The sequence below is a fragment of the Muntiacus reevesi genome, chromosome 2 (genome assembly GCF_963930625.1).
Source record: "Muntiacus reevesi chromosome 2, mMunRee1.1, whole genome shotgun sequence".
Taxonomy (NCBI): domain Eukaryota; kingdom Metazoa; phylum Chordata; class Mammalia; order Artiodactyla; family Cervidae; genus Muntiacus; species Muntiacus reevesi.
This window is the reverse complement of record NC_089250.1, coordinates 11581914-11604055: the sequence shown is the minus strand read 5'-3', so window position 1 is coordinate 11604055 and position 22142 is coordinate 11581914. Positions and strand designations below refer to the sequence as shown.

At 48.5% G+C, this 22142-nt stretch overlaps 1 protein-coding gene across 1 annotated transcript in view; it reads left to right on the top strand.

The window, feature by feature from the left end:
* The first annotated feature begins 266 nt into the window (after positions 1–266).
* IL2RA (interleukin 2 receptor subunit alpha) overlaps positions 267–22142 on the top strand; it is a 44597-nt gene continuing 22721 nt past the window's right edge. Inside the window, exon 1 of the mRNA XM_065919547.1 lies at positions 267–330. Within this exon, the coding sequence (XP_065775619.1) occupies positions 267–330 (64 nt within the window). The remainder of the gene's footprint in view (positions 331–22142) is intronic.

Below are 22142 nucleotides of genomic sequence, written 5' to 3'. Positions count from 1 at the left end.
CCACTTCCTACATTTGAGACTAGAGAAGAGAGTGGTACGCACAATTTCCTGGCTGAACAACCCAGGCTAATACTTATACAGAGCAAGCATTGACTGCCCTAGAGGTTGACGGACCAGCAAGGATGACAACCTGAACAGACTCACCCTTCATTCCCCAGCCCCCTGGTGTGATGCCAACAAGAGGCTGAAAGGAAACCCGGCATTCAGCAGAGCAGCACTTTCTCGTCCCGGCCCCCACGTCGGCAGTGGTCCCAGGGGCCAGGAGGATGGAGCCAAGCTTGCTGATGTGGAGGTTCTTCGTATTCATCGTGGTACCTGGCTGCGTGACAGGTAAGGGGTCGCTGGTGCCTTTGGAGTTCTGGGAAGGCTAAGGATGTAGACTCTTCCCAATCACATAATCCAAGGGGCATCTAAGTGGAAAGTACAGGGAGGGGACGGGATCCTGGGTTCTGCCCCTGTGTCCGTGGCCCACCGGGGCCCCATTCTTTGCCTCTATCATCACCGACTTATAAAGACAACTTGGAATGGGGAGTTCTTGTCACTCAAGGTCTTTGACAGTTGATTCTGGAAGAACATAGTGGTATGATATTTGACTGTTAACCAGCTATTAATGAGCAGATTCCTCAAGAGATTTTATTTTCCAATGAATTTAGTTTTCCACTGTATCCACTGGCTGTAAGGATAATACTAAAAATCTGCTAGAAATCTCTCTATGACCAGGGGAATGTGCCTCAGATGTCAGTGACTCATATATGAAGCACTGGGATCATTTGGGATCTCAGAAAATTTAACCTTCAAGGATATGTACTTTGTGTTTTACTGCCTAGGGAAACGATACCTAGGAAGCCACTTATATGTGCAACTTTATAGAAGTTTTTTTAAAAAAATATAATCATATCACTTTGAGAACATTAATTCTTCTTGTCTTCTTATGTGTCTACATCCATGTATATACATGTGTGTATGTATACATATATGAAAGTTTTGCATTTCATTCATCCTTTCAGAAGGATATTGTCAGTTTCTGGTTGGTTTTTTTGTTTTGTTTTGTTTTGTTTTTAAGAAATAAGAAACCACCAATTTCAGCCTCAAACCTCCTTCCAAACAGCATGTGAATTTTCTAATAATGTCCTCCCTTGCTTATGCAGGAAAACATATCAGTATCTATAATTTCATATCCTTCATTTCTAGACAGATAATAATGCCAAGTGTCCACAGAAAGATGTGTTAAGAAGTGAGACACACTGATGCATACGGGGTCATTTTGGCCTGTTGAGGGGAAGTGATCAGTCTCTGGGCTATGAACTGATTCAGCAGTAGAATCTTCTTGAAAGTGAAAAGTGGGCATGATTTTAGGAAGACTTATAATGTGACTTCTGTCTCCGCTGGGTCTTTGCACAGTGAGAGGCAGGCCAAGGGAACAGAGAAGTTTTTACAGTTGACTGGCCTCATCTCTCGGGAGCACATTTCGAGTAAGTGCGTGCTACTGCCAGGAGTTGGTGACTTATCTGAGGATGAGATTGGCCTGATAGCTGTGCTCTTTCATATACTCACATCTTCAAAAATCTATCCAATGCCTCGTTTCCCTTTTCAACAGCACAGGAAATACAAACGTGAACAAAACGTAGCCTCACCTTAAAAGGGGTATCACCTGGTGAGGGAAAGAGAGTTATGACAGCAATATGGGTGGGATGGGATAAGAGCTACTGGAGCAGGGGGCCATATGGGAAGGCTTCACAAAGGCGGCAGCACAAGGAGCCCTGAGGGGTCAGTAAATTTCCCTCCATGGGGATTCCAAACAGAGAGTACCACACGCGAAGAGAGAGACGGGGCAGAGCTCCAGGAAAAGCCCCCAGCCTCGAGTGGAGATATGGGGATACTGGGGGTTAAAACTGGATGACCCCAAGTTGAGGATTTTAAATTTCATTTGGGAGTCAATCAAAGACCATGAGAAAGTAAAATTTACCGTTTATAGGGTACCTTACGGGGGGTGCTTCCCAGGTGGAGCAGTGGTAAAGAATCAGTCTGCCAATGCAGGAGACACAAGGGACGGTGAGTTCGGTCCCTGGGTCGGAAAGATCCCCAGAGGAGTAAATGGCAACCCACTCCAGTATTCTTGCCTGGAGAACCTCATGGACAGAGGAGCCTGGTGGGCTACAGTCCATGGGGTCCCAAAGAATTGGACACAGCTGAGCGACTGAGCACAGTACCTTGTATAGGCCAGACACATGTCTTCCTTCCTCCTTCATAGTCCCTCTGCAAAGTGGATGTCACCAACCCCCAGAGACGAAGAAGACCCCTAGACTCAGGGGCCATGAGGCAGTGACACAGCCGGGACTCAAACCCGATTCTTTCCGCTGAGTGCTCTTTCTGTTCACTGTGGACAGGGCCCAAGCTCTCTGGAAATGACTCCAGAGAAAGTAGGTGGGCAGACAGGGCGTGAAATGGCCTTTTCCAGAGACCAGTAAGGACTCGGCAGCCAAAGAGAATGACAAGGGCTGAATTTCTGGGATCCATACGTGGCTTAGGAACCTCTCCAGGGTCAGAAATAATCTCCTCTCAGACTTTTACCTCCCAGAGGAGCCCAGTCTTAAAATAAACAAATCTTATTCCTAGGAAGGGAGAGGTCACTAACAAAATCAATCAGACTGTCAACAGAAGCAATTTCTAGCTGATTCATAAGGCTGATTTTCATTCTGAAAATTTCCAAAGCCACCATTTAAAACTGTGAGGGCTGACGTGGAGTGTGTTGGTCAACGTGGGTGTTTTTAGTCTCTGTATTACTGGGTCCTGGGATGTGGTCGAAAAGAGAATTCTCCTGATGTTGCCAACAGGCACGTTATTGATGGTGCCTTTCTCAGCATTGTGGAAATTCTGAGAGTTTATCTGTGCCTTCATCATCTTTCTTTCATTCTAGGAATTCTGTGATCAAATCTGCATGCCCTAGACTCAAAAACACACACACAGTGTGGAAACCCATGAAGATGATATTTTCGTCTAATTATCCCTTCTTGTAAAGATGACTGCCCACACTGGAATTTCCAGCTTCACATTTGTCACTAAAAGACAAACGCTTAACCCTTCACATTCAATCATTCGGTTTCTCTAAATTCCAAAGTGTTATTACCATATGTTCCTTATCTTTAAGATATGCTTTAGAGGAGGTAGTGTATATAGACAGATAGATCATAACCCTTTGTGTGTGTGTGTGTGTGTGTGTGTATATATACACACACACATAGATATAGATACATATAGATATATATGGATTTGGTAAACTTAGGGAGTACCTCATTAAACAGTTGCTAGTTTCTTTAAAAACAGCATTCCTGAAATAGGCAGTGCTGTTTATCAGCTGTACATCTGCTCCTTTTGAGATCTGAGAGCATGGAGGCACCAGAAAGAGCTGGCTTCGCTGACAGTCAGCTGCTGTAAAGAATGGCTGATGGGCAAAGAGAAGAGTTTTTAGTTTCTTTGAGCAAAGCCTTGAGTGGTCCAGAGGCACCTGTATCACCTCTTGCTGAGGTCATTCTCATCAGAGCGATAGTCACCCTCAAGTCAGGCTAGCCCTCAACCCAGCCCTCACTAATTCCTTTTCCCCCTCACTGCCTGATGACCAGTAGAAACCTGAAAAAGAAACAGGAGTTCCTTTGGGAAGTGGGGCCATATCCCTCGAGGTCGGGGCAGAGAAATGTTAGGAGGAAGCTGAATTTTGCAGGGGGGTGAAGAGCGTGATTTGGGGGCAAATTGCTGGATCTCCGTGGGCCTCAGTTTCTCTGTAAAATGAGAAGGTTGATGGGGCTGATCCTGAGGCTGCCTTCTGGTTCTCTTGCTCTGTGTCAAGAATTCTGAACAGGAAATAAAATAAGCCCTGTCAAAAGGCCTTTGCACGCTGGGGTACTTTCAGATGAAAAAGTTTCCAAACCGAAGACATATACAGCAGGGTCCGGGTTGAGAGGCCTTTGGAGGCCCAAGTGCCAAGGCTGACGTGTCATCACGGTTATTTCCAGCCTCTGGGAGGTTCCGCCCTGCGCTCGGACCAGGACCACGGCTTCAGGAAGGGTGATGGCTGTAACATCGCTCCCTGCTGGGGAGGCTTCTGCTATTTGCTCTTGGGGCCTTTTTGCTCTCAGTTGATTTCTTTGCTTCTCGTAGGGAAGGGCTTACATGAGTGGAAACCTATTTCTCTTCTCTTCATCCCAGGCCATTCCCTGGGAGGAGAGGAAAGAGGATCTTCATTCAGTCAATCGCTTCAAAAAGCTATAAACCCTGCATTCTTGAAAGCGGTTAAATTGAGGCTTTCTAACCACTTCGGGGGAGCCTCAGAGGGGCATGTGCACTGGCCAGGAAGACAGTCAGGGCAGAATTTTGGTTCTTCTCTGCTCCCCTCCAGTCTCTGTTTCTGTTAATACTGATTTTTATTTATGTTTTCAGCTGCACCGGGTCTTAGTTGCCGCACGTGGGCTCTTTGATCTGTGCTGAGGCCTGTGGCGTCTTTAGTTGTGGCCTGTGAAGTCTTAGCTGCCCCATGTGAGATGGTTACCTGAGGCACATGGGAGCTTAGTCCCTGACCTGGGAGGGAACCTGGGCCCCCAGCGTGGGGGGCACGCAGTCGTAGCCACTGGGCCACCAAGGAAGTCCCTCCAATCCCCGTTTTTTAACTTCTCCTCTGAGAAAATGAACGTATGCCTATGTGATGACACTCGTATTTTTCGCAAGTCAGGGCACCCAACTGCGTACCCATGGGTCCTTGGCCTTCCGAGCGATGCTTGGCTTTCGTTCCTCGTCTGCTCCCTGCCCCAGACTTTGGGTGGCAGCGAGAAACAGAGAAGGAAGGAGACTTGAGTAGGAAACGAGTGGACGCTTGCGGGGGAGGTTGGCACTGAGGAGGTAAAACCTGGGCCGGGGGTTTACTCATGTCTGGTGAGCGTCCAGGAGCTCAACAGTCAGAGGAAAGGGCTCCTCCAACCTTCCTCCCCAGAGAGGCCTGGACGCCCTTCCTCGAGAGGTATCTGAGCAGAGCCTAGAAGAACATTGGTCAAGTGGTGTGAGGAGCCGGGCAGGGGGGCCTGGAGGGATGGCCTCTGAGCACTTTGGACTCAGGACCTAGGATTCCTGTCTCCAGGCCAACAGTGTGCGTCACCGCAGCCCAGCCGTGCCCTCCGAAGTTACAGTGGTGTTAGCTGCTCAGTCGTGTCCGACTCTATGTGACCCCGGGGACTGCAGTCCACCAGGCTCCTCTGTCCATGGGATTCTCCAGGCAAAAACACTGGAGTGGGTTGCCATGCCCTCCTCCAGGGGATCTTCCTGACTCAGGGATCGAACCCGCATTTCCTGCATTTAAGGTGGATTCTTTCACCATCTGAGCCACCAGAGAAGCCCCTGAAGCCACAGGGGGCTCCTAAACTTCCTGCGACCCTCCTATCTGTTGCTCTTCATCCAGGCATGTATCAGGGGAGGAGAGATTGGAGGCCACTAATGAGCACCCTCATCCGCCTCTTTTGCTGCCTCTTCTAGTAATTTCTTCAGGAAGTTCTCCTCAGGTGCAGTCAGCTGCTGTCCTAAGTATTATCCAGGGCGGGTGCAGGTGGGTGGGGAGGTGGTGGTGGGAAACAGCCCAGAGATGACCTTACCACATAAAGATGGACATCATTTATTACTCCTATACACATCGAAACTCCCAACAGGAAGAACAATGTGATAGAAACACTCTATCTAGCTCCATCTTTCTTGAGTAGTGCGTCCTTGAGCAAATTTGGTGAGTGCTGCTATTTGTTTCCTTAGAAAAACTTTCTTATGCACAAAATTTTGAGAGTAATATTTGGGGTTATAACCTCCCTGTCAACCAGGGTCTCCAGGTAAGACCTCCGGTCCGGTTCTTTAGTATCTGAATAGCCATACTCTGAGCACAGAAAATGAGACACAGGAAGTTACCCTCACTAGTAAGGGAAATGTAGCTGGCTTGGCAAAAGTAACCTAAGACCTGGGTGCCTAGACAAGATTGGAAGGAAAGGGTGCCAAGGAAAAACCAAAGACACCAGGCAAGCAAGAGAAGTGGAAATCTAGGACTAGAATCCAGGCCTCTCAAATTCCAGTACAATATTCCCCATATGTCTTCACATCAACTCTCAGTGACATCCATCCATCCACTTTCCATCCATCCATCCATCCTTCCTTCAATCCAGCCATCCATCCATCATCCATCTTTCCCTTCTTCCTTCCTTCCATCCATCCATCTCTCCGTTCATCCATCTTTCCTTTCTTTCATCTATCAAGCCATCATCCATCCATCCATCAATCTATCCCTGCATTAGGATTACTGAAATGGAAAAGGTCTTTGCTCTCAAACTGCTCCTGGCCTAAGACTGGAGATAAAACATCTGCTGAGCAACTCCCGCTTTGAGAACTTGCCAAGGGAGGCAGCAGTATTTGCCAATGACTCAACAGCCGTCACTGAATCCCCCTTTTCCCCAGACTTTCAAATAAGTCACCCATTTTGGGGAAAATAATACTAGAATCATCTCTGGGTCTTTTAGGTATTTTCCGCTCTAAGATTACTCAGGAATTTTCCGGCTTTTGACTTGTTTGGAGCTTACTCTGGGATTTGCTTCCATCAGTGAAAAAACACAAGTCCAACTGGGAAATGTATTTAGAGCAGTGGTTTCTGGCACGAATTGCACATTAAGTGTGCATCTGGGAAACTTTCACAAATGATGTCCAAGTCCCACCCAAGGCCAGTTAGGTCAGACTCTCTGGGGATTAGAACTAGAACTAAGGCTATTATCATTTTTAAGCTTCTCAAATGATTCAAGATGCAGTTAGGATTGAAATCCACAGAACAGTGATTCCATGGTTGGTCCGAGTCCATTGTTTTATCCTTATTCACTGAGAATAGATGCCCTAGTATAGTACTTCTCAAAGTTCAATGTATTACAGATCACCTGTAGTACTGGTGAGGCAGAGGGCTTGTTGTGAGACAGGTTCTGATTCAGGATATCTGGGGTGAGGGAGGAGATTCTGGTTCAAACAAGCTCCTCCATGAGATCCGAGTGCCTGGTGCCTGAACCCCATTTTGAGTAGCAAGGCTGTCACAGGAGAGAAGAAACAGGTGTTGTGTCCACCCCACACAGAACGTGCAACTAAAATGGGAAAAGCACTCTGGGAAAGACACAAGAGTGAACATCTCAGTGTGAAAGGTGGCAGAGTTGAAGACACCATGGCATCCAGAGGTGCTTCCCAGGGCATTCAGAAAGCTTTCTCGGAGAAGGTGGCTCTGAGTTTGCGCTTGTGAATCTCAGGAGCTGGCTGGGGGGTGGTGTCTCCTAACGAGGTGGCTAAAGGTGTACACGTGAGTCATGCTCCTTGAACAACAAACTGAAAACTGAGGCGTTCATGAGGGCAAAGAAACAAATGCCCCACATGTCAAATATTTCCTGCTCCATGTTGGTTGCTTGTTGAACAAAATGAAGCTCAAATGCCTATTGATCCTGTAAAAACTGTACTTCTGCTCTGACAAGAGGCATCTGGGTTCTCTCCCTCTCACTCTGATCCTCTAGTAACACACATCGTTGTGGTCTGGAGTCTGCACTCCTACAATGGGCCACTGAGTCAGCATCACTAGGACCTCATGACACCTCTTGGTAACAGTCAAGAAGTCTGGGGTCTTATTTCCCCACATTCAAATTTTGCCCCGACCTCTGTCTGGCCGGGGCTTCTATCCCAACTGCCCAAGTGACCGTCTGCCCCTAACCCATCCTGTCCACCTGGCTTTCCATCAGCCATGGTGCCTGCAGCACCCAGCCCAGGGCCAGGGACCCAGGGAGATTTCAGGCAGCAGAAACTCTAAGGCACCAAAGTGTGGATGCCCCAGGCAGGGTGACCAGAAGGCCACTGAGAATGAATGGGGTGGCCGGTGCAGGCCAGTGGAGTCAGGCCTCCGCCTACCCCCTTCCCCACCCCCAACTCCAGATACAACGAAAGGGCTGGGTGGATCAGGAGACTAGGAAGTGTGAAATGCTTCTTTCCGCAAAGAAGAAGAAAGACAAGCAGGTTTTTAAAGAACACAAAGTCAGTGCTAAGGAGGTGATGGGTCCCTTTACCCTAAAGAGCATGGCAAGCTCACTGGACTCCAGGAGGCCCTCGGGAGAGAGAGAGATGAGGAAGGCGAGTGAGGCTGTGAGCTGCAGAACGGCTGGCTGGTTGGGGCAGGCCCCGCACAAACCCTGATCCCAGCACCCACTTTTCCCTTTGAGGCTTATTTTGCCTTTAGCCTTGTGCCAGGAAACACTTTTGGAGGGTGCTGCTCTACAAAGGCTTGTGGAATCTTAGTTCCCCAAACAGGGACTGAACCTGGGTCCAGGCAGTAAAAGCACCAAGTTCTAACCCCTGACCCCCAGGAAAGTCCCCAAGAAACGTTTGAAACACAAATGATTATGAGAAGAGCTCATATTTACAGCTCTCTCATAGGCACTACCTGAAAACATTGTGTTGCCTCTGTTAATCCTCAAAATCAGGTCTACCTTTTCTCAACCCCCTTTCGTACCAAGTAAACTGAGGCTCACAGAGGTGAATCAGTTATCACGGGAATACAACCAGGGGTGGGGGGTGCCAGATGGGAGCCAGGCTGGATCCATGCAGGGCCTGCATTCTTGATGATTCTCGTAAACTGCTGTTAATAAAGAAGATTACTTTCACCTTGTGAAAGTTTGCTCTGAGTAGGCCCCACTGCCCCTGTGGTTGTCGATAAATGAAAAGCCTGTTCCGACCGCATCCAACAACAGACGTCCAGTAACTGCCTGCCGTCTGCTCGAGGGGCTGGCCTTTCCAGGCCGGCCGAGTCCCTGAGTTTAAATTCTCTAAATCCTGCTCTCCCCCTCCTCCTACCCGCCAAACAGCAGCTCGGGGTGTCTTTCCTGCATTTGACTGGGCTTCAAAGAAAGCACTCGAGTCAAGCCACGTCTGCCCCAGCCGCCCACGAAGCAAGGAAATTCTGAGCACCTTCAGGCATGAGTCAACACCACCATGTTCAGGAATCTCTGCCCACAGAATCACCCACTCTTCTGTTTGGGCCCAAAATAGATACCTCCGTCAGAAGCCTCCCTGCTTTCTGTGGCCTCAGCAGTAAGAAAACAAAGGTGAGGGTAGGTGTGTGTTCAAGGCATGATGGAGGGAGTTCGCTCTGCTGTGAAGTTCTCTGGAGTGAAAACATTACCACTGAGCTAGACACACAGGACAGGGCGACACAGGAGGGGGGCTGGGGACGGTCATTCCTTTGTTCATTCATTCACTTGGCGAACATTTATTAAGCAAAGGCTTAATGTGTCATATACAGGGTCAGGAGATGGGTGCAACCCAGCCCTGGGTCTCCAGGAACCCACCATCCAGCAGGAGAAAAATATATCACACAGATAATGCCAACCTAGCTGAGTCCCAGAATGTGAATACAAAGAAAGAGTGGATGGCCACACAGACAGGCATTTGTTCTTACGCAAGCCCCTGGACATTGTCACTCAAGAACTGCCTCACTGTCCTAACACCTGGGACAGAAACAAGGGCTGAAAGCATTGCTCTGTCATTACTAATTACTAAAGCTATTGAAATCAAACACCATGGATTTTAAGTTTAGAACAGCATAGTCAGAAACTGTGTGGAAGCTTTCCTTTGCTCAAGAAACTCCCTGACCGAGAAAATAGGAACATTTTTGGTGGGAGCAGTTATATTCCTTAAAGGAGAAACAGATGGCTCCCACAGCCCACAGGTGTTGTAGAAACACCAATAACATGTGAAGCTGACAGGCGGCACCTCCTCACCCATGTGTGAGCCACTCCCCAATTTCAAACACCCAGGAAGGACCTGCCTCCCCAAGACAGGCATGAAGGGAGCCCAGTCAGTCTGGTCATGCTAGGTACTTAAAAGGAACAGTGTTTTTTTAAACTATATATGTATATATATGCACACACACACACATATATATATATACACATACACGTATATACATATTAGGTTTGTAAAAATAGTTTGTGTTTTTCTGTAACATCTTTCAGAAAAACCTGAATGAATTTTTTGGCCAACCTAATATATACAGGTTGTATAAACATGCTGTGAATGTATACACTTGCTATATATAGCATACATGTGTATGCACATACATATATGTACTGTGGATATATACATATATGTGTGTGTTTATGTACATATATGTGTCTAGATGTGTGTGTGTGTATATATATATATGTTTGTTTAGTTGCTAAGTTGTGACTGACTCTTTTGCAACCCCATGGACTCTAGTCCCCCAGGTTCCTCTGTCCATGGAATTCTCCTGGCTAGAGTCCTGGAGTGGGTTGATATTTTCTTCTCCAGGGGATCTTCCTGACTCAGGGATTAAACCCATATCTCCTGCATTGGCAGGCGGAGTCTTTACCACTGAGCCACCTGGGGAAGCCCATGTGTATACATACATATACACAAATATACATATATACACTCTGTGCATATACATATATGTATATACACACGATATAGACACATACATATGTGTGTGTGCGGATATATATACATATATACAATGTGTACATATATTTGTGCATAACTATATACACATAGTTTCATGAAATGAAATTGGAGTGAATTGGTCCCCAAGTGAGTGAATTGGTCTATCTCCTCAGAGAAAGACTGTGACACAGTTAAAGGGCAGAGGAGCCGTTTTTACAAGTTTTGCTTGAAATCCCCGCGGCCTGGGCTGACGTCAGCCTCTTCCTGCCCAGGGCCCTGTGAGTTTCCCGGGAGTTTCGGGGGAGGCTGTGCTGCGGGCGCCCGTCCTGGCTGCGGCAGGCTGGCGGCTTCCCCAGTGGGTGAAACCAGTAGCGCCTGCAGACCCAGCTGAGTGTGGTATCTGTTTCCGGCCCCTGCGGTAGTGACACCTCTGCTCAGCGTCTGATATAGAATAAAAGGATCTTCGTGAAGAGAAAACTCCTTATTTCAAGTGGAAAGCAAAACAAACAACTACCAAAAAAAGTTACAAACCCCAACACCTTTTCACGATACGAGGGCAGTTTCCGCTGACATCCTGCTGTCACCCAGGGGAGTGCGGGGGACCGCAAAGGTGAGCGTTTTCGGCTCAGATGTGCTAACAGGCCCTTTATTTCACTTTTGACTTTCAACGCCTTTCACTCGCCAGGCCGTCAAGTTTCACTTTCCCTCTCCCAGGGCTTCCTGTCTCACTCCTCTAGCCTGAGTTTGCAGTGGGCTCCTGCGGAGAGACTCCCACCCTCCTGCTCCTCCTATTCCTCCTGGGAGAGGAGTTGTGGGTCCACCAGGCACCCGGCTGTGCCTTCTACACCTGTGATCTTACCGAAGTCTCACAACAACACTGTGAATCAGGTACCGCTGGGATCATTCCCATTTTACAGACGAGGAAACTGAAGTTGTTAGGCAGTCATTCACACACCCCAGAGAGTGATGGAGCCAGGCTACCTGCTCCATCCTTGTACAGAGGAAGAAGGCAGTTAACTGGTCTCATCAATTCCCCTGGGCTTCCTAGGGAAGTTTTCTGTCTCTTATTTTAAGTCACTCTTTGATCCACTCCCAAATTAATTCCTCCGAAATCAACATTCGCAATGCCTCTTCCCTGATCACGTTGCTCCCCCGCCACATGTGGGGCATGAGTCCTCTGCCCGGCATCTCATATTTTTTCTGACCTGGTCCATCTGAACGTCCTCTGCACATCAGACCTCCCGCAGCTCCAGCCACTCCAGCCGGCAGGGCTCCTGTTCTGCAAACATAGCTTCCTCACCTATGATTTCAAAGCCTGGCACCTAGGGACACCTCCCCTTTTATAATCTACCACATCTCATCTGCCTACTTGGAATTCTTCCCAACAGGGAAGCATCTGGGGAGAGTAGAAAGGGCTCAGGAACTTGGGATTCCATAGGGCTTGGATTCAGATCCTGTTTTCCTGTAAAACCATCACTGGGTACCATTCTCTGCCAGCACTAGCAGGGTGGGGACAGCTGATGGACGGGTGTTGTGAGCACAGGTGGTCCAGGAAGGCAGAAGCATGCCCAACCCCAGAGGAAAGGGGCAAGGAGGCTTCCCAGAGCAAAGTGACAAGGAGGGGTCCTGCAGGACAGGCAGAAGGCAGGAAGGGGGAAGCGAAGTCTCGAGCGAGTTAATGACAGAGGACACAGCATGGTCCTCCAGGTGGGGGAGCACCCGCGGGGCGGAGCTGTGAGCTGGTCATGGAGCCGGGCCAAGTGCAGGGGCATGGACTGTAGCTGGGGAGGAGCCGGCGCTACAGAGCGGCTGCAGGGATGGGAGCCATCTGGGCTTCAGGGCATCAGCCCTGTTATCTGTGTGTATGACTGTTGGCAGGTGGCACGGGGGAAGGGGTGCAGTCCCTGAGGGTGCTGAGTGACCTGGGGGAGAGCCGGGGGTGGGCCGGTCCTTCAAGCCTCCAGCGGCCTCAGCTGCCGTGGGACAAGGCAGCATGCCTAAGGTAAACAGCATACAGTAGGTGCTCAGTAAGCATCGCTTGCTGGGCCTGCAATCTGCACGGCTGAGAGCCAGAGCACCTCTCCACGGGGCTTTCCCACAGGCTTCCCAAATTTAGTACAGCCAGCGCTGGGCGCCCCCGCCACCCCGGCCTGCTCATCCTCTGTTATCTCCAGTTTTAATGAAAGATGCCACCATCACCACCTCCAGCTGCCCAGGGAACCTGCCCGGAATCCCGGCTCCTTTCACTTCGCTGGCCCCACGCTCCTTACAAAGGCCCAGTCCCTGAGGGGTCCAGTCTGAACCATCTCAGCATATTAGAACCCACTCTCCACTCTCCAAGCTCCAGCCCCCCAAACTCCAGTCCCAGGTGCCTGAGACAGCCTTCCTGCCTCACAGGACACACAGGGGACAGGATGGAAGGAGGCCAGAGGCTACCGTGGCCACAGGGGCAGGAAGTAGCTGAGACACAGGGAGGAAAGGTGGGCGCATGCGATCACGGGCGCCTCCCCCTGAGGCTTCAGATCCTGGCCTCCTAGAACTGGCTGTGTGACTTTGGGCAGGACCCTGACGCTGCCAGCTCACTGCATTGTGTATAACACGGAGCCGGTAGGGACGGCCATCCAGTAATTAATCACCGAAATGATTCTTATTTACAGCTGTATCAATAACACTAGCATTCTGTGTATCTCACTTTATTCTATATTCAATGTCTTGCTTATAATAATGGACTATAAAATAGTCATCATATTAATTGTCATGAATGTTCATAACAGCCTACTACAGAGGTGGCTGTGGGGACCAGGGAGAGTCAGCTGTGTGCCTGGATCAGTGGCCAGCACACGGTGACTGCCACGTCTTGGACAGAGCAGGTGCTTTCTCTGTGCATCCAAGGAGATGGCAGAGAGGCTCTCTAAGTCCCTTTCAGTTCTGACATTCTGTGGCTAATAAACACCCCAGAGCAGGGTGAAACGCCATCCCTTCCACCCTGTGCTGATCGAGCCGTTCAGGCTCCCCACCAGCCAACCTGCTCCCCTACTGCGTCCCGTCCGTTCACCAGCGGGACTGAAGGCATCGCTCACACCACGGGAGGAACTCTATGTAGTTCATGCTGCAAAGACTACATCCTTGACGGCTCCCATCTATTCTTTTCAGCACAAAGCAATTCCCCATGAATCATGGTAAACAGGTCCTAGTTCCCATGTCCTTCGAAAATGCTGCCACCTTGGATTTAAATTCAATAAGAGGAAGCCCAACATGAAAACCCCTTACAAATTCATCACCTGTGGTCAAAGCTCCTAAGGTGGGTGTCCCTTGAAAGGAACAGTGCTCACCTATGGCTTTGATCAGAGACCACAATTGCGAGTGCTACCTACGAATTTAGGGAAGGCAGAAATGGCGTGGATTTTTAGATATTTTTATTTATTTATTTGGCTGTACTGGGTCTTAGTTGCAGCATGCAAACTCTTATTTGTGACTTGTGGGATCCACCTCCCTGCCCAGGGATTAAACCTGGGCCCTCTGCACTGGCAGTTTGGAGTCTTAGCCACTGGACCGGGAAGTCCCTAGAGCTGATACTTTAAAAGGTGCTCTGGGGAACTTGGCTCAGACAGTGAAGAACCTGCCTCCCAATGCAGGAGATGCAGGTTTGATCCCTGGGATGGGAAGATCCCCTGGAGAAGGGAATTGGCAACCCATGCCAGTATTCTTGCCTGGAAAATTCCATGGACAGAGGAATTTTGTGGGCTACAGTCCATGGCGTCACAGAGAGTCAGAGCGACTGACACTTTCACTTCACTTTCTGGGGATCTTGGAACCTGTTTCTTCGGTGCTAGCTTAGTGGGGGACAACCCAAGCTGAGCCCACAGAGTAAACTCATCAAAAGCCTTTCATTTTAGGCTGCCTTTCTGAGGCCAGTTCCTGGAGTGCAGGAGAGGGTTCCAGGCCTCGTTTACGCGACAATCTTAAAAACCTCCTCCAGATCCTGTGTGGCCACCCCCTCATCAGCTCACTCAGACACAGCCTCATCCCCCCTCTTCTCTGTGGGGCCTCACCTACTGATGTGTGGATTTGGGGAACACATTCAGGCTGTTGTTGATCTACACTGAACCCATCTTAGGCCAATCACAGTAGACAAGCAGATCAGGGCTGCCTCCAAAGCACCAGGAACCTCGGAACCCAAACCAGGACCTTACCTCCAGCTGGCCTGTGGCCTCCATTTCCGTAGTGGGATTGACGTTCTCCACGGAAAGGCTGGTCGCCATCCAAGATGCACAATGATGTCTTCGTCCGAGCAGGCTGTCCTAGCAGAATACCATGGTCTGGGGGCCTTAGAACAGCACAGCTCACCCCTCACTTTATTCCTAGGGGCTGATATCTGAGACGGGGGGCCGGTGTGATGGGGTTTGGGGGAGGGCTATGGTTTCCCCCCAGAGGATTTCTCGTGCCTCTCCTAGGGGACCCAGACCCACCTCTGAGGTTCAAACCTCACAGCCTCAAGTCACCCAATGCCCCACCTCCTGACACCATTGCACCAGGCAGGAAGGCTTCTTCATATGAATGTGAATCCAAACATTTGTTTGAAACTGAGTGTATTCTTGAGAGCAGGCAGGAAGAAGTGTGCCCAGAGTGATGGGTATGGGAGATACCCCAGGAGATGGGAGTGGCTACTGGCAAACCTGACCCTCATCTTCCCAGGACACATGGATTTGGGGCGCCTGGCACACTCAGGGCCCATATTGACACAGCCGGCCCCTGCACGACACCTGAACGGGGTGTGGGTTCTGACGAGTGACTCTTCCTTCGAGACGCCTCCATGTTCTCCTGTGACTTTCTTCTGTTTTCTTCTGTCCTGTGTTTCCCTTTGGGTCTTGAGTTTCTACCCAGCATTGCACCTATGCACCTGGCATTCTTTAGAATAGTGGAAACTCTGAGGCTACGGAGTTGAAAATCTCCACGACTCCACGGTCTAAATTCTCTGAAGGCTCCCCTTGGGGAAGATGGCAGGTGGGATTCACCAACGTAGCACATTTCTGCTGAAACCATTATTTCGTCCCAAGAAACAGGTTTCAAAGGTTTGAAGGAAAACTGATTTTCGATTTCAGAGAAAGAACATGGGTATATTTCTACACACCTTGTTTTTCTTATCTGACAACATTTTAATTTTCATCGGGTTGACATTCTGCGGTAAATGTGTGGTTAACTCTTTCACATACAGAAGCTTGCTATCAGCTAAGCCTCCCAGGGACAAAACCACCACCCTCAACAGTTCATTCGCAGGAGCATTGGAGACCCCCAAACGTGATGGCTTTGACTTAGGGACAGGAATGCTGCTGGTTCTCAGTCTCCTTTCTTCACTTCTAACATAAAGAGAAAATAACTCTTTTCCCACCCATCTCCCCGTTTTTCTTGGTAACAAGTGTTGATTAAGGCAGAATATGTTCTCATTCTTGAGTTGTGGAAACTCTGACTCTTAGGTCTGAGAGGCCCAGGCGGGTCTCAGAAACTGTGGGTCAGATATAGAACTCACGAGTGAAGGATGCTCAGTACCATAGAACAAGCCCAGCTGCACTGAGTCCCCCCCACCCCCAAAGAGCACACAGCGCCCCCTCTTATTCCCACCTGGGGAGTCAGGCAACCTTTTCTTTGATGCCATTAACCTGCCTTAACCCCACTCCCACCCCCAGCCCCACAGCCCGGTGACCCTAAACTTGGTTTTGCCACGTTTCCCTCAGCATGTGGGGGATTCCCAGGCGGTGCAGTGGTAAAGAATTGTCTACCTGCAATGCAGGAGACAATAAGAGACGCAGGTTCAATCCCTGGGTCAGGAAGATCCCCTGGAGAAGGAAATGGCAACCCGCACCAGTATTTCTTGCCTGGAGAATCCCATGGACAGGGGAGCCTGATGGGCTACGGTCCATGGAGTTGCAAAGAGTTGGACATGACTGAATGACTGAGTGTGCACGCCTCAGCACCTATGCTGAGTGAAGATGGATCTGTGTTGACTGAATGAATTAAAGGACCACATTATCGATGTGATTGCTAACACACTCAAGCATTCATTCAGGGCCTATCGCTGCCTGCATTGAGGAAATAGTTTAAATAAACAGTAGGTGACATGGACGGGCAACAGCAACCAGAAATAACCAGAAGTTTTGAAACTCAACAATGGTAAGTCAGTGGGCAGTGATCAGGAAGCTGACCGTACTTTACTAGATGTGAAGGTCATTGTGAATGCAGGTGAGAGGAAGGAAACAGATCCAGAATTCCCACAAATAGTTCTTAGAAGATAAGATCAAAAGAATCTCCATTTCCTTGTTCTGACACAACAAAGCTTTAAGTTATTAACATTTTAGATATTTTTTTCCAGCTCACAAAGCTTATATCTCTTATCATTTGGTCCTAAAAACAACCCTGCTCCAGAGATAATAATAGCAACATCAAGACCTGGGGGTCAGATATTGAAATCTTCCGCTTACATTAATTTCATGGACGCATCTCTGTCGTTCACACTCTTGCCATTCACTCTCCAGAAAACATTCCCCTTAAAGTCCCCAGGTGGCACCAGTGGGAAAGAACCCACCTGCCAACGCAGGAGACATAAGAGAAGTGGGTTTGATCCCTGGATTGGGAAGATCCCCTGGAGAAGGCCGTGGCAGCCCACTCCAGTATTCTTACCTGGAGAATCCCAGGGACAGAGGAGCCTGGCTACAGTCCATGGGGTCGCAGAGAGTCAAACACGACTGAAGAAACTTAGCAGACACGCATACTCCCCTGAGCCTGACATTCTCTCTGCCAGGTGAACCACTGTTCATCCTCCAAACATGGCAAAGCTGAGACCAGCCTTCCTCCTGACCTGACTCACAGGCTGGGAAGGCTTCCCCATCAGGGACACCATGCCAAGAGACCCAGAGGATGGATCAGCCTGGCAAAGGCAGTGACCTGGAGGACCTGGAGCGTCTAAGAAACCCCTAAGGTCACACGCTCCTTAATAGTGCTGAGGAATCTGCCAACTGTGGTTTGACTGGCAGACTTGATTCCTGAAGTAAAGAAAAGAAATATTGTCAATCCCTCCTGTCAAAAGCCGAGTCTGGTGCTTAAGAAACCCACTTCCTGAATCAAAGGAGAAAGAAGGAGGGTGGTTGTAGTACCCAGAGTTCGATCACGGAGCTGGAGAGATCTGCAGCTGCAGCCATTGACTATGGCACTAGTACAGTCACTCTGTGCTCTGGGATGCTAGGATGCTTGACTTCTCAATGCTTTTTAATTTTAAAAGATATTTATTTATTTGACTGTGTTGGGTCTTAGTTGCATCATGCGCGATCTTCCGTTGCAGCACACAGATTCTCTAGCTGAGGCGCACAACCTTGGTTGCTCCTCGAGAGCCCAGTTGTCCCACGGCATGTGGGATCTTAGTTCCCTGACCAGGGATCTAATTCTGGCATTGTAAGGAGGATTCTTAACTACTGAACAGCCAGTCAAGTCCCTGACTTGATGGTCTTTTTTCCTTTTCAGCTAGCTCAGATAAACCTCATTGGCTACGATACTGCCACTGCGCAAAACTGGTGACATTTGAAAACACATATTGGAAGCAGGGAAAGATGGGAGGTGGAAGGAAAGGATAAGATGCTACTGCTCTGGCAGGTCTGCAGTCGGTAGGGCTGGAGGCGAGGGTGGACGGTACAGGAGATGGAGGCGGCGCCGTCCGCCAGGATTCTGCAGAGGTCCAAGCAACGACTCGTGGGAAGGGATTGTACCCGAAGGCAAAGGCGAGGGGACCTGAAGGCAACTGAAGCATTGCCTCACGGGCATGAGCCGACCCTTAAAAGAAACGGGGACAAGAAGAAGAACAGAGGATTGTTTGAGTGCTTGTTTGTCTTTAACTTTTTGAGATAATTATAGATTTTCATGCAGTTGTAAATAACAATATCAAGAGATCCAGTACAGCCTTCATTCCGTCCTCCCCACAATTATAGCATGGTATCACAGCCAGGAAGTTGACCTCACTGCAATCTATCAGTCTTGCTCAGACCTCAACAGTCTTACATGCTTTCATTCATGCACGTATGTCTTTATTTCCATGTGACTTTCCCACATGTGTAGATTTCTGTGACCATGAGCAGAGCCAATGTACACAAAAGTTCCCATCCCAAGATCCCTCCCCTGCCTTATTGTGACCATGGCCACAGGCCACCATCCTCCCTGACCCCTGGCAGACACTGAGCCACTCTCCATCTCTATAATTTTGTCATTTTAAGACTACGAGACAAATGGAATCACATGATATGTAACCTTTGAAACTGGCTTGTTTTCACTCAACCTAATTCCTTTGCGATCTATCTTTCTGCACATAGTTCCCTTTACAATTCATCTTTCCGCACTCCTTAGCTGGCGTTATCCAAACAGTATCCCAAAAGTGCTTCTCTCCTCCTCACTCCATGCCACGCTTTTTCAGTATCACTATCGATAGCAATTCACCCCAGTACTCTTGCCTGGAGAACCCCATAGACAGAGGAGCCTGGCAGGCTATAGTCCACGGGGTCGCAAAGAGTCGGACACGACTGAGCAGCTGGAACACACACACAGATCATTTGCTATCTTTTAAAATCATTTCATTCTTTTATCACTACCGCCATTGCTTCTTTTGGGTTTACTGGACACACTATCATAATATTTGCAAGTACAGATAGCTCCACTTCTTTTCTTTCTAGTATTTAGGCTCCTACGTGTTCTTTCATCCAATTGTGTTGACTAAAATCCCAATGGCAAGTTAAGTAGAAGAAGAAATAGTAGGTTTTGAGCACAGCTGGAGCACCAGAGGATGGTCAGATGGGAAGGTGAAGGTGACTTGAGCTCAGGGCTAGAGGTGGGCGTCTGGACGGGGCAGCACAGCATCCTTGCCAAGACCTCAGCTCAGAAGCCCAGACAAGTCTTTAGCCTCATCACTGAGGGTCCTCTAGCCAGGCGACCTTGCTGGGCAATCTCGGGCAATTCGCCAAACCTCACTGTGCCTCAGTGTCTCATTTGTAAAATGGTAGGAATCATGATAATATCTTCTTCATGGTGTAGTTGTCAGGATCCAATCAGGGCATATTTGTGAGGGCTTGTCATTGTTACTTTAAGACGAATTATAAACATGTACTCTTAAACTCTCCCAGTGTTAATGTCTAAGATGGCAAACAATGATGGATATAATCTACAAAAACAAAAGCTTTGGGGTGGGGTCCTCAGTAATTTTTGAAAGCGTAAGGAGATCTAACACCAAAAGGTTTGAGAATCACTGCCTTTGTCATATTGGTTGTTTAAATAATTGAAATATGTCCAACTTTGTTGGTCAATATCTGCTCTTTGAACTTCTCAAATGATCCATCTGCACTCCTTCCCCTGGCTCCTCCCACACATCAGCAACTGAAGGGTTACCGTATGGCAGATGGGGGCTGTGGGACGCTGGCTTCACCCTTACCTTGGCATCCCTCACATTGGTTCCTGACTCCCTCTATTCTGCTTGTTCAACACTTTGAATCTCACTCCTACAGAGAAAACAACTGCGTCACCCTCTGTGTTTTTGTGGTGACCTGGGGTCCATGCAAACCTTCTCTCCACATGCTGTCTTCTTCATCCCTGCTTCTTCTGACACATTTAAATTTTCCATTTGAAATTATTTCCTGAAAGTAAAAATGAGATCTTTTTTAAAAGGTAGGCATAAGGGGGCTTCTTTGGTGGCTCAGTGATAAAGAATCCTCCAGCCAGTGCAGGAGACAGGGTTCAATCCCTGGTCCAGAAAGATCCCACGTGCTGTGGAGCAGCTAAGCCCATACTCTGCAACTACTGAGCCTGTAATCTAGAGCCGGGAAACTGCAACTACTGAAGTCTATGTCCTAGAGCCTGTGCTCCGCAACAAGAGAAGCCTGCGCATTGCTCAAGGGCAGCCCCCACCCACCACATCCAGAGAAAGCCTGAGAAGCAATGAAAACCAGGCACAGCCAAAAATAGCTATTAAAAAAAAAAAAAGAAATAGTGTGAGTCGCTCAGTCGTATAAGACTCTTTGCAATCCCATGGACTGTAGCCCGCCAGGCTCCTCTGTCCATTCTCCAGGTAAGAATATTAGGGTGGGTTGCCATTTTCTTCTCCAGGGAAATCTTCCCAATCCAGGAATTGAATTCATGTCTCCTATATTGCAAGCAGATTCTCTATTGCAAAAAAAAAAAAAGAAAGAAAGAAAGAAAAAGTCATTCCTTTAAAAAAAAGGTAGGCATGAAGGCAGTAATAGTAGGATTTCCTGTGATTCTGGTCTCATCACCTTGAGCTGTGTGACTTCAGGCAACTGACTGAACCTCTCTGAACCTCAGTTCTCTGACGTGTAAGGTGGGGTGACAATTTCTCCCTTTGAGGGTTGCAGTGAGCTTGGAAGGTAATCTCTATGAAGGAGCAGTCACAGGCGGGGCTCAGATGTCACAGCTACTGTTATATAAATAGCCCCAAATGGAGGACGTGAGCTCTGAATTTTTCAAAGATAATGATCTGAATTCAACCACAACACTTCACAAACACTTCCCAGTGACCCAGATAGTAGAGGCAGAGCCCTGCCTCCAGCTAGAGGAGCTTCCACCGCTGGTGACAAGCGCGCTCGTTCCTGACGCTAGCGATGGGGAAGCACTGAAGCGGAAGTCGGGGCTCTGTCCTGTCCCAGGTTTGCAGCTATTCGTCGAATGGAACGAGGCCTATTTCCTTAATCAACAAAAGGGCAGGTTAACCTTAATTATCATTGGAGTCTCTCCCAGCTCTCAGATCCTGGGATCCTATTGAGATTAATGGTAAATATGTCCTGTAATATTTTAGTTTGCACCCGAAATACCTGCTTTTTCTGAGGCTCAGACTGCTGGGTGGGCTCCCCAAGGAATTTGGAGACTGTCTCTTACATTTAGATAAATCTCTGAATATTCATTGGAAGGACTGAGGCTGAAGCTGAAGCTCCATCAGGTGTCCCGATGAGGTGCCCTCCTCAGGGAAAGATTGAAGGCAGGAGGAGAAGGGAGTGACAGAGGATGAGATGGTTGGATGGCATCACTGACTCAATGGACATGAGCTTGAGCAAACTCTGGGAGATGGTGATGGACAGGGAAGCCTGGCGTGCTGCAGTCCACAGGGTCACAAAGAGTTGGAGATGACTTAGTGATTGAGCAACAACTACAAATCTCGGGGTTCTTCTTAGATTTGACACAGATGAGTGTTTTGAGGTCAAGAACCATGCCATTTCTTCATCCAGTGCCCCAAACTTTAATGGCTCCTATGTCCCACGTGTAAAGTGCAGTAAACCGTCACCTAGAAGTTTCTGTGCCTAGTGAGCCATTCTGATGTCTACCCCCAATCTCTAGCAAATGGATGGCCAGGCAGATGGGCACACAGATGAAGCCAGGCGCTCAGAGCTGGCCTGGCTGTTCGGGCAAACATAACTTGACCTTGATTTACTCGCAAGGTGAAGAATCTTATCTCAGACCTTGTCCACATCCTTTCGAAGCCTCTTCCCTTTCCTTGTCTTTCGTGTTACTCACACAGGCCACAGGGGCTATAGGAGTGCTCTTTTGTTTTCAGCAACATCAGAAAAGAATAAAAAAAACACTCACCTAATCCACAACTGTTTTCACCCATCCAC